Below are 13,626 nucleotides of genomic sequence, written 5' to 3' on the forward strand. Positions count from 1 at the left end.
ACATAATAAAAAGGTAAATGAGAAAGTTTTAATAAAGAAAGTGAATTTATTTGTTTTTTCTATGATGTAAAATTTATTTATAGGTACTAAACATTTTTGATAATATAATTTTTATCCCTATAATTTTACGATAATATTCTATAAAGATTTGTTAAAATTTTACCCTACTGAAGTCGGTCACTTTAGAATTTAAAACCTTTTAGAGTTCTTTAATTAGTAATAATTATATCAGTTTTTGAAAGTAAAAGTGGTAAAATTCATTAAATAAAAATATTATAGTAATTTTTTAATATAAAAATACTATTATTTCAAATAAAATAAATATAAAATAAAGTATTAAAAATATTAAAAATTATATAATTATATTAATTATTGTAATTAAGGTTTGCTGCTGTAAATATTTTATTTCAGAAAAATCTAAACACACTCTTATATTTTTTCTATGCATATTAAAAAAATGTTAAGCTATTTTTATTAAGAAAACCGTTAAAATAAAATAAAATTACTAGATTACATAAATATAATTCTTTAAAAATATCTCATGTAAAATTAGTATTTATGATTAAAATAATGACAAATATGTTGAATTTTGCTAAACGCTTATATACGAAAAATTGTTTTGAAATAATTTGAAATAAGAGTAATAATTAAAACAGTAATATATATCATAATAATGATTTAATAAAATTTAATTTACACACAGTCATACAGAATTATAGACTTATATATATTAATCAGAAGTGCTTAATATACAGCTAAAGATCAAAAATATAGAATCTAAGTTTTTTTTCTTTTATTGTTAACTTATATAAGATAAATTAATCTTATACATTTTAACAAAATAAAACTTATTTTACCGTGTGACGCTAAATTTAATCGTCTTTAACAGTAGTTCAAAATTTTTAATTGTACAATATAAGAAATAATATTAAAAATAAAAATTTGGACGTGGGCTTTTTTTTTTTAATTATGCGTTTAAATATAAAATGAGATAATTAGAGAAAAAAGAAAAAAACAAAAAAAAAAAATAATAAATTTACATATTTTAAAATTGGTATAAATAATTATATATGCATAATTTAATGGCACTCTGATGATACTTTATTACTGAGTTATTAGTTATTTTACATTATATAAGGAATTACATTGTAGCAAGATAGAAATATGGGTACTCCCAAATACAATAGAACTATGATATTATGATTACGAAGTAACAAAAAAAAAAAAGCATCTTTACGATTAATGAATATATTATGTAAAATTATACACATCATTTTTGCTATATATTACTAAATAAATTTTTTTTTCTTTGATTATTTATGCATTATAATATAATAAAAATTTCCTAAATTAATAAAAATTTATTAGTCATCTATAAAATATTTCTGCCATATAAAGAGTTATGTAATAAATAATACAAATTCCGTTATTATAAATTTATTGAATTCTTTAAATTGTAGATTAATAGGTTAATTTTTTTTTTTTTTATATATATATATTTGGTTGATTAATTATGTATAAACAGATATTTTTAAATTATTTTCCTTATGGCATTTTATTATTATATTTATTAAATACATAATATACTAATATTTATATTAATTTATTTTGTTTTTTATAAATAAATCTGGGTTAAAATATGAAAGAGAATATATAAAAATATAACAGAAATATCAGTTATATTTAAAATATTAAATAATATAAAAAAAATCACAATATTTCAATTTAAAATTTTAAGAGTTTTTGCGTAAATCCTTACAAGTAGCCAGTATATTCTTGTATAAATGAAGTATTATTATTTTTTAAAAAAATTAAAATTAATTGATATGTAAAAAAAATTTTCCCAAAGTTTTTAAATAATAGAGTTCTTAATTATTAAAAACAGTTTTATATTTATGGATCTGAGTAATATTTATAAGAATATTCATTTTTTAATGTTAAAAAATGGGAATTAACTTGAACAGTTATACATGAGTATTTGGGTCGAACATAATAAAACATTTATGTCGATAAAATTCATAGGTTATTGAAGTTCAATTATTCTTGAATTTTATATATAACATCCGAACTGCTATACTAAATTATATGAAAACATCTATTTAACTTAGTGTATTATATTCTTTGTGCTACATTTTGTATAAAATAATAAGAAAAAAATTAATAAGTGTTCGGATGAATATAAATGTGATAAATATTTATATGAAGTAAGCACCTAAGAAAATATATATATATATATATATATATATATTGAATTTATTAATATATAATTATACTTATTAAATCTTTGACCTGTTTTAAATTGTCTTTTAGAATTAATTTAACAAAGCTATTGATGCTTGACAAGTGCTCCAAAAAATATTGATATTCTGTTTTAGACAACAAATTATATTAGATGTGAAAAATAAATAGGGAGAATATATTAGACGCATCTATACATATTATTTTTATTTTTACAAATAGTAGGTTGGTAAAACAAGTAATGTTATATACTATTATTAATATTGTTATATGCCTGCATTATATATTTATTTTTTAAGTGTATATTATTCCCATATTTATCATTGACGAAAGAATAATTATATTTTGTAAATAACATATTAGGTTGATAAAAATTTGATTAACATTTATATTAGATTACATATGTTACATAGTGCAGTTATGCATAAGTTGTAACATTTTATTTTAATATGAAATAAAAATAAATTTTCAAAAATTGAATAATTTTTTTTTCTTATTGTAGTGTTTTAAAAATGTTATTATCATTAAAAAGAAGAAAAATTAATCTCTTATAACTGTATCGTAATATTATAATTCTCTATAAGTTTAAAATTGAAATATTAATTATAAGTTTAATAAAAATAAATTATACAGAAAAAAAGAAAAAAATTAAAATATAATATAATATATACAATATAGAATGCTTATATAGTGTCTAAATGTATGCTATAACAGTACAATTGTGAGAAACCTATTCTCAATATAACAATATATTATTCTAATATATACAAAAAATGTATACATTTTAAAAATATAAGTTATAAATTTCAATATATGTCTTAATATATTATTATAAGAAATCATTTATTAAGAAAAAAAACAAAAGAACTCTGCTTTAAATTTCACTAATAAATGAGCTCACGTTTAATATATTATAAATTTTTATGCATACATATGCATATTAACGTCTTATTTTATTGAATATGTTTTATAAAATGTTATTAAACATATTCTTACAGAAAAAAAAAAAGTTATATGTCACTAGAATATTTTTAAAATAACTGCAACTAGAACTTTATGTTTTATGCCTTATTTTTTTTTTTTTTTTGTATTATTTGTTACAATACACTATTCTTTTTTTTAATTTCCTTTTAGTATGACAAAATTCAAAAAAAAAATTTTATAGATATCATAAGATTTCACTTGAACAACTTTTGAATATATTCATATCAATCACTAGGGTGAACTATTCTGCTATATGATCATATTTATCATCGTTATTCATACACTCTATAGTATTTATATATGTTTCATCTTTTCCTATCCAATCATGGATCTCTTCCCGCAAGAAGTTTTCCCCTATATTATTATGAATATCCTTATTTTTACCATTTTCGTAAACATTAATATGCTTTTGAATAAATATATCTGTAATTTCTTTTTTTTTTACTGAATTTTTTTTAGTTTTCCTTTCATTTATGGAACTATCTAAATGTAATTCTCTATCTTCTATATACTCTTCTTTTTTGCATTCTTCTAATATTGTCATAAGTACTAATATACAAAGTTTTGATAGTAATTTTGTTTTTATATATTTATATAATTCTTCATAATTTTCTTTATGTTCCAATTCTTCTATATTTATTATTGACACATCATTTTCGTATTCATCATTTTTATATTCATTTAGCAAATTCTGGTATTCCTCAGTTAATCCTTTAAAACAATCTTGTTCAAAATGTTGTTCTATAATCTCCGCCTTTTTTGATATCCACTTTTTCCACAAATTTTTCTCTTTTTCCAAAAATAGATTATATTGATTTTTATTCGATGATATATTTTTTAATTCTTCCATTTCTTTTATGTAAAATTTTTCTTGTTTCCATTCATTTTTCAAATTATTATACCAGTCCACTTTATTCAATTTTTCAGAAATATTTCTATGTCTTTCTATCCATTTATTCCATAAATTTTTTTGTTTTTCAATATCACTGCTACTTTTAATATTTTCCGTTATTAGTTCATCATTTGTTAAATTAGGATAAAGTCCATATAACTTTTTTGTGAACACTTCTAAGCATATTTCTAAAAATTCTCCTTTTTTGTAATTCCATTCTTCATTTTTCCATTCTTGAAGCACTTCCATATGTACTTCTATAATAGTTTTGGACCTTTTCTTTTTTTGCTTCGACTCATGTAAATTTTTTATCATGTTATGTTCAAGTATTTTTATTTTTTTAGTAATTTCTTCATCATCATAATATGGGTGTTCCAAATGATTATGATTTAAAAATTCTTTTTTTCTGTCCGAATGTGAAGGTATTAGTATTTTAAGAAATTTTGTTTGTCTTCTTTTTATCTTCTTTTTTTTTTTTAACTGTCCCATTAATGTGTACTTTCATATAAAAAATACATATTCATGAAATATATTATTACTGAAAACTAATGATTATAATGTTTTTAATAATTAAGTTTTATTTTACTTTAATAAAAAGAGAAAATACGATAATAATTATAAAGCTTACTAAAATAGATGATATGTATTTATTAGATGAATTTCCTACGGGATCTGTAATATCATATTAAATATGTATATCATATATTGTTGTTAATTCATAATTAGAAAAATAAGATGCATTACAGTCACCTGAAGTTACAGAGGGTATAGTTGAAATTAAAGAACTTGGAAGGGATTTTGATATTGGAGAAGATAGTGTGCTTTCGGAAGCATTTTCTGGTTTTATGTCTAGTAGAACTGGTGCACGAGGTACAGATTCACCTGATACTTCTGGGGATGGTTGGGAATTTGAGAAAACTGCTTGTGTCGGAGACTGTAAAGAATTTTCAGAATTAGCTTCAACTTCATTAGAATGAGATTCAATTGATGATAAGTGAGCTTGTGTTTGTACATCAGGTGCAGATGGAGGTTCCGGTTCTTCTTTATTTTTCTCTTCATGTTGATTATGTTTTGTATCATGATTCATTAGATTAGTGGCAACTCCCTCTGTAGGTTCAGCTTGTTCGGGTGAATCATGTGATACAGGTGATTCCCTCTTTTTTTCTTTATCTTTTGTTTGTGAAACTATTTGTACATTTTCAGATTCACCTTCACGAGGTTGTAATTTATCTACTGGGGGAGAGTAAGTAGGTTGTTCGAATGTTTGAGCATTCATTAAGTCGCATGTAAATTCTGAACTTTCTTTGTTTTGTTTTTTTTGTTTTTTGTTCCGTAGCATGTTCCAAAAAGGCTTTTCTTTGCTTCAAAATGTTTCTTCATCTGTCCAATCCATTCATTATATTCATTACATTTGCTTGAATAACGATAAGAATCTTTTGATTTTTTACTTAAACGTTTTATTTCTTCTAGGTATTCATTTTTCATTTCACAGAAATCTACTTCTTCATATTTTAATTCTAAAATTTTTTTATCTTTTTCCTCTAAAATGAAAGTACATCCTCCATATTTATTTAGCTTTTCATAGTGAGATTGTGTCCAACCCTTTATTGCTCTTTCCCAAATTACTTGATTATAATATGAGGGTGCTACCTTATTATGAATTACATAATTAGCCAAATCTAGGCATTTTTTCCTAAATTCTTCTTTATTATTCTCATTATTTAATGAACTAGTTTTCTTAATTATATTTTTAGTAATATTTTTAAAATATTGATCGCGAACAAATCTGAAAAAACTTGTTCCTCTAACACTGATGTGCTAAATTGAAAAATTTTTTTAAGAATTATATAAGAATTAATTTTTACACTTATTGTGTTATAATTTCTTTTTATAATTAATAAAAATATATGTACAAATTTATTCATATTAAAAATTAACGAATAATACCGAGGAAAAGCATTTTTCCATAGTGACACTCTATTATTACGCTAGGATTTTGTATACAACATTCTGTAGTAAAAATACAAATCAATATCTTTTTATTTATCAACGTGTTTATTTTTAATTAATATATATTAATTAAAAGAGAATATAAAATTTCAAATATGTAAAAATATATATGAGATCTATAAAATAATTTAATACATTATTATTTATTTTATACGCTTATTAAATTGTTTAACCTTTAATAAATATATCACAGGTAATATATTCATAGTAATATTATTTTAAATCATAGTTATATTCATATTTTTATATATAATTCTTATTGGTCCTATAAAGAAGACAAATAAATAATAATATAAAGTTATATGAGTAACATTAAGAAGTAATATAAAAGTTATTGTATAAAGTTTGCATTATTATAAGTAATATTTCTTTTTTTATTATTTATTTTTTTTCTTAATACAAACTTATAAATATGAATATTATTATCAGTACTATTGCAAATAAATCTTTTTAATCCACATTTTTTTTGAAAATAAATAATTTATAAACCATATAATTAAAAGTACTAATATTTATTTCTTTATATTATTATACGTTTGTCACTTTTGATACAAACATTTATAGTTTTAGAATTATTATTTACATTTACTACTATATTATAGAGATTAGAATTAATAATATGTAAATTATAAATATATGTTATATTTTTTGTAAAAGGTAAATACGATAAAAATGTACTTATAACTCTTAATATTATAAATATATATATATATATATATCAATTTCCTAAATATTAAATATTTATGGTGTATATTTTACCATTGAATAATTTTTAAATAGTATAATTTATTGTATACATATATTCTTCGTTATAATCCTATTATTACTTATAGATAAGAATGATTTTATATGTACTAAGTTTTAATTAATTAAATGTACATTTAGGTATATTAATTAATTAAAATAAATTTGGCTTTTTATACAAAATATGAAAAATTATTAGGATACACGTATGGTAAAATTAATTATAATGTATGGTTAAAAATTAATAAAATATATTATAAGTTTGAAATAAAAATTAATAATATTATAATTCCATGTAAATAGAATAATGTATTACATTATAGAATACAAACTATTTTGAAGCCACATAGTTATATTTTTTTTTTTGATAATATGTATATATATTAGGATAAATAGATCAAAACGTTGTTAAATATTTTTGTTTTCTTTTTTATACATTTAATAACTATCTAAAAATAATAACTTTTTAACAATATTAATAAATATGTATTTAGCATGAAAAATAAAAAATCCTATATATTGTTTTATAATATTATTTGAGACATGAATTTGTAAATGAATTTACAGAAATTTCTAACCGTATTACTAATTATATAGGATATTATATTATAATGTAAGTATTTATTTCTAATTAGATTTTTTCCTTTGAAACATGTATATAAGTAAGAGATAATGGTTAGGAAATTAAAAAAAAAACAATTTAATTGATAGTATATATTTGTAAATAATAATTTCACATAAACAATTAAGTTATAATATTTATGAATAATTAATCTAATATATAATGTAATTATTGCTTTTATTTTTAATTCTTAATTTAATCTCTTACAAGGTTTTTGTGTTTTCTATTGTTTGTTTTAATTTTAATCCTTTATATTGCGTCCTAATCCATTTTAAATCGTATTGCTTAGTAAGAATATATGGGGAAATATATATAAAAATAATTTCTGATGTTTTAGGAAATTTTATATATTTATAATTTAATGTGAGTATATTAATTACATGTATTATTAAAATATTATATAGTAAACTAATATTCGTGAATGAATATATGACAAAATAAAAAGTCCATATTATTTTCTGAAATATTTGTAAGAATAAGAATAAAATTGAATGTAATTTTATTTGAAACATCTATATGAAAATATTTATTTATTTTTATTTTTTTTTACTATTTTATAAATATGTGAAAAAGAAATTTTTATTTTTTGATATAATTGTTTTATTTTTTGTTTTTTTATGATCAAAATAATTTTATGATACTGTATTTTATATAAAACAATTAATTTAAATAAATTCAAAATTAATAACAATTAGAATTAATTATTGAATATTTCATGATACTATTATGAATATAGTATTTATTAATTTAAGAAATAATATTTAACAATGAAATAGCTTTATTGAACATTTAAACTTTTATCATATAATTCAACAACTTTATTGCTATATGTATAAAACATCGCAAAATGCATCTAAGTAAATAGATAAAATTAATACTTTTTTTTTTTATGTTTCTTTAAACAATATATGATAATTTTTTGTCATTTATTATATATAAATTTTCAATACAGTAACTGTTATATATATTGCTATAACTAGGCACATACATATATAAATTTATAGTTCACAAACATTTATACTAGAATTTATAGTTATCAATACATTCTAATTATAATATCAGTCTTAAAGAATAATATATATGAAAATAATAGAAATAAATAAATCTATTTTATTTTGAATATGTTACAAATTTACTTAATCCTTTCACTTGTACACAGGAATATAGAGGCACAATGTCTCATAGGAGAAACATAACTTTTTAAGTAATTTCATGTATAATGTTATAAATTTCACTTATCCATATTATTTTAATGTATAATATGTGATATTATTGTTATATATATATTAATATCATTTAAAGATATTTTTATTATTCGTTATCTTTCTTTATATAATTTATTTAACATCATATTCTATGGTTTTAGCACTGATATTTGAAATAACGAGCTACATAATTTTTCATATTTTGGAAAAATTATCTATAATAAAGTAAAAATCATTATTGATGTAATAAAATTACATTCATGTGTGGAATATCTTTATTATAACCACTTTTTAGAAAATATAATGATAATTTTATCTTTCCATTAAACATAATTATAAGGTTATGCAAAATTATTTATTCAATTGCACTTATATACGTATAATAGGAATTGATTTCTCATAACAAATAATCCATGTTCTAAATAAATATTTGGGTAATAATATTAATAATAAAGAATTTATATATTATATCTATCTCTTCCACATAATATGTAAATTTACATAAAATATTTATGCTATAATTTAATATTTTTTGTTTATTTTGTTAAAGTAGTTTACGTACACCTTTATATAAGTATTTTTTATAGTTCTATTAGACTTAAAATAATTTATATATCTGTAATTTTGTAATAATATCATTAAAAAAATTATCTTGAAACCTTTTTTTGTATTTATTTTAAATAAATTTCAAAAAAAAATTGTTAGGACATTAATTGATATAAAAAAAAACTATTATTATTTAATATATATAAGTTATTGTTTACATTATAATATGTCATGTAATATATGCTATCGTCTGAATATATATTTGCATTTTAAGGATCATTTATCGTTATATTATCCAATGGTTCACCTAGAAATTTCAAAATATTATTATTTTTTCTTATTGAAGACATTAACGGAGTCCAAATAAACTAGTATTAATATAAATTATATGTATATATATATGTAATTAAAACACTATTACTCCAAAAATTTCCTGTCCTCATAGATTACAGGGGTGGTGGAATGGTATTCACTCTTTTAGCTAGAATAACTTATAGTGCTATAAAAGAGAAAATATATGAAAAGTAATGAATTAAATGTTAATATAACCATTGGAAATTATAAGATCAATTCTTAAAAAGTAGTAGTAGAAGAAGGTTGTGCTTGCGTGTATAACTGTTCTAGTGAATATTTTATCATAATCGAGATTCATTATAATTGAATATATTCACTTAATATAATCAGAAATTTTAAGAATGGTACAATTATGCACTTAATAATATAATTTTTATGAATTATTCATTAATTTTTAAAATTTTGTACTTAAATAAAAATATTAGATATTTTCTGTATCACACATCCATTTATATGATTAATATATAAACGTTCATACTTTTAGGTTGTATGTTAAGAGTGTATTTATTATTTTTAGTATGTAATTTTTTTAGACCTAGTAGAACATATAATTATTATGTAAAATTATAAAATAGTAAACATTTCAAATATTTTTATTTTGTATAAAAGAAAAAACTTAAGCTACTCTACGTGAATTATGATGAAACCTTATAAACCGTGGAATAAATTCTATAATTATTGAACATTCAAAAAAGATATCATGTTTTTTGTAGATATTGTATTATATATCTTGCACAGGAATGTAAATAATATAATTAAATTTCATGTTATTATATATTTAACTTATTTAATTTGTATGCATTAAATATTAATTATATTATTTATTAAATGTAAAAAATACATAATACGAAAATTACGCTAACTTTACTGAGCAATATATATATAACAGAACAATTTATCCATGATAAATATACTTAATAAGGAGAAAAATAAAAATTTTACAAGTAAATTAAACTATTATTTCATTATTTTCTAACTTAAGAGAGGTATAAATAATTGTGAAAAATAAAGATATATTTTCCAAGAAGACCCAGAAAAAAGTTTAAAAATAACCAATATTTCTAGAACAGAAAAATACTATTTTTAAATAATTGCTTGGACGGATATAATTATGTAGTATCCTTATTTTTCGAAAATTATTTTATAATATATATACGTGGATTATTATATATTTTTAAAATCGGTAAAGTTATATTATATAAAGAAACAATAAATGAAATTAAAAAAATGGGACAATAAAATTTGAGAAAAACCTAAAAGAGACTAAATAAAAGAATTAATAAGTGTTGTTACGATAATAATATATAGATTAAAAGAATAAATATATATTAAATTTAATTTTTATAATTTAAAAATGGCGTTTTAAATTTAGGAAATTTTTTCTCTATTTCAATTTTCAACTTATTAACTTGCAGGCTAAGACTTTTTAATAAGAACAATATAAAATTATATATAAGATTATTACAATAAATTTTTACGATTATGATATTTTTATAAATATAATCCTCACTTTATTTGTTAAAAAAATAAAATATCTGGAAAAAATATGTTTCTTCCGTTAAAAGTGTTTTTAATAAAATGTTATTTTTTTATATATTTATATAGATTTATTATGATTTACTGTTAAAATACATTAGAAGCATTGCGTATTTTTAAATGAATAAAAACAAAATAATAAATTTATTTGAAAATCATACATAGAAAAATTATTAAACCATACTTTTTAGTAAATTATATTGTTATTCTTAATGATTCGTTACAAATCATTTTTATTCTGTATATTATTTGTAAATTTATTTCATATATGTTTCCAAATTAATCAAATTATTTGTACTATATCAGTGCTTATTATATCTTTAATCTCCTTTCTTTTTTTTTTTTTTTTTTTTGATTATATTAATATTCCTTCTAAATGTTTACAATTAATTAAAAATAATTAGGTAGTTAGATATAAATAGTTTTCACTTCGAAATAATTATATATATTTATTTTAATTAAATCTATAACATTCAAAAGTTTTCGAAAAAACAGAAAAATTAGACCTTATTTAACTTTATATATTTTTTCAGAAATTAGTTATTTCCATATATACTCGATTCTTTAAGCATGGTCTAGAATATAAAAGATCGTATATTCTTTATGTATATATATATTATGCTTATATATTAACATATTACAAAATACTATGTAAAATATAGTTAACCTCATTTATTATTACTGTTTTTGTGTTGTTATAATTAATATTTTTTTACAAATAATTTCTTTAAAAACATCATGTTAATAAAATTATAATTTTTAATGACAAGATATTCATAACATTACTTTTTGGTTTGGAGTATGAAGTAATGTATTTTATATGTATACTATACGATCTATATGGTATATAAATTCCGTATTTCCTTATAATATGGAAATATTATTTTTTTCATAATATATTCTGAATGAAATTAATAATAAAAATCATTTAGTTAAACTACTCTTCTAAATAATTAAAATATATATTTTGAATATTTTTATATAAATTAAAATTATTTTATTTAGATGAAAGTTATTTTTTTTTAATAAACACTATAAAGTTATAAATTATATAATACCTTTTTAATATTATTTTTGTATATCGATGTTATAAAATACTTTATATTTATATAAATTTTATTAAGTAGATACAAAAAAAAAAAAAAAAAATAGAATTAAATAACTACTATAATATCCTTTGCCTTTAAGAGGTTATAGTATAACTTTTTATGTATTTTTTAATAAATATTTTAAAATATTTAAAGAACAGAACATGAAAAAAAGCATTATGATTTTCTCATTTATTAAAATTGTTGTACTTATCTTTTTAACGTGGATACCTCATTTAAGTGATCATGTGGTATGATAAAATTATTTAAGAATATTTTTGTTATTTATATTTTTCATTTTATATTTTTATGAATTCTGATTTCATTATTATATTATTTATTCATTAAATAACTATTATTTTGTTTTGGATTTTTAGATTACGTTTAACAAATACCTAGGCAAAAAGTACATGCTTGCTATAAACTTAGACGACAGAATATATCGATTACTAGCAAAATATAAAAAGGATAAGGATTCAAAAGTTGTAATGTTAAGAGATGATATATCAAATAATGGAATGGACAAAAAAAAGGATATATCTAATACTGAAAAGCAGTGCACAGAAAAAAAGAAAGAATTATATAAAGGTTCTTTAAATAATTATCATGGACACAAACAAGATATGAACAATAAATATTCTAAATTTGTGACAAAAAAATACAGTCATCTTGAAAAAAAAATATTCAAAGAGCTGGATTTTGTAGATTTTCTTAAAAGCAACAAAAATATTAGTGATAAGACTTACAAAAAAATAATGCGTAAAAAATTCTCATTACGATTAGGATCACCTTTATTATTGTCTTTGTTGTTATCAACTCTACTCATAGTAGATATATCTTTGTGTTCATCTGGAGGAAAGGGATTTTGGGAATTATCAGGATTGAAATCGACTTTAAGTACCTGGGAGACAAATTTGAAAGCCATATTTTGTGGTTATTTACTGCTACAGATACATCTAAAACTGTATTAGGAGCATTATTTAATATTGTATTATATGTTATACCTTTTTTAATATTAGGTGTTGCACTTATATCGTACGTTTTTTATTACCATAAAAAAGCTAAAAAATATGAAAAAATTAAGTTCAATAAAAAGTGAAATGAATAATAAGGAATTAATTTTTTTAATGTAACGTATATTTTAATATGATGTAATATCTACAATGTCATTAGTTATGTGTATAATAAACATATATTTAATTGCTGAAAATTTATGGAAGCAATTATATATAAATGCATTTTCTAACTCCAAAGAATAAAAATATATGTTCTTAGTTTTTTATGGATTTGAATGTTTTAATTTGTTTAAATTTGTATTTTAAATTGTTGCATTAGCTTAATTATATACTATTGTATATATCATCTATTTTTGATTTAAAATAGGTTTCTACGAAGAATATATTCATA

At 19.2% G+C, this 13,626-nt stretch overlaps 2 protein-coding genes across 2 annotated transcripts; one reads left to right on the top strand and one right to left on the bottom strand.

Annotated features, from left to right (window-relative positions):
* Positions 1-3,463: 3,463 nt before the first annotated feature.
* On the bottom strand, positions 3,464-6,082 carry MKS88_002179 (uncharacterized protein; the record flags this gene model as incomplete). Its single annotated transcript, XM_067215169.1, has 5 exons — positions 3,464-4,612; positions 4,743-4,777; positions 4,865-5,344; positions 5,524-5,932; positions 6,062-6,082. 5 exons carry the CDS (start codon positions 6,080-6,082, stop codon positions 3,464-3,466), a joined length of 2,094 nt encoding a protein of 697 aa, XP_067074473.1.
* Positions 6,083-12,383: 6,301 nt separating this feature from the next.
* Positions 12,384-13,190, top strand: MKS88_002180 (uncharacterized protein; the record flags this gene model as incomplete). Its single annotated transcript, XM_067215170.1, has 2 exons — positions 12,384-12,470; positions 12,597-13,190. The coding sequence occupies 2 exons, from the start codon at positions 12,384-12,386 to the stop codon at positions 13,188-13,190; spliced, it is 681 nt and encodes a 226-aa protein (XP_067074474.1).
* Between the last annotated feature and the right edge of the window lie 436 nt (positions 13,191-13,626).

Source organism: Plasmodium brasilianum, chromosome 7 (genome assembly GCF_023973825.1).
Source record: "Plasmodium brasilianum strain Bolivian I chromosome 7, whole genome shotgun sequence".
In the NCBI taxonomy this organism is placed as follows: domain Eukaryota; phylum Apicomplexa; class Aconoidasida; order Haemosporida; family Plasmodiidae; genus Plasmodium; species Plasmodium brasilianum.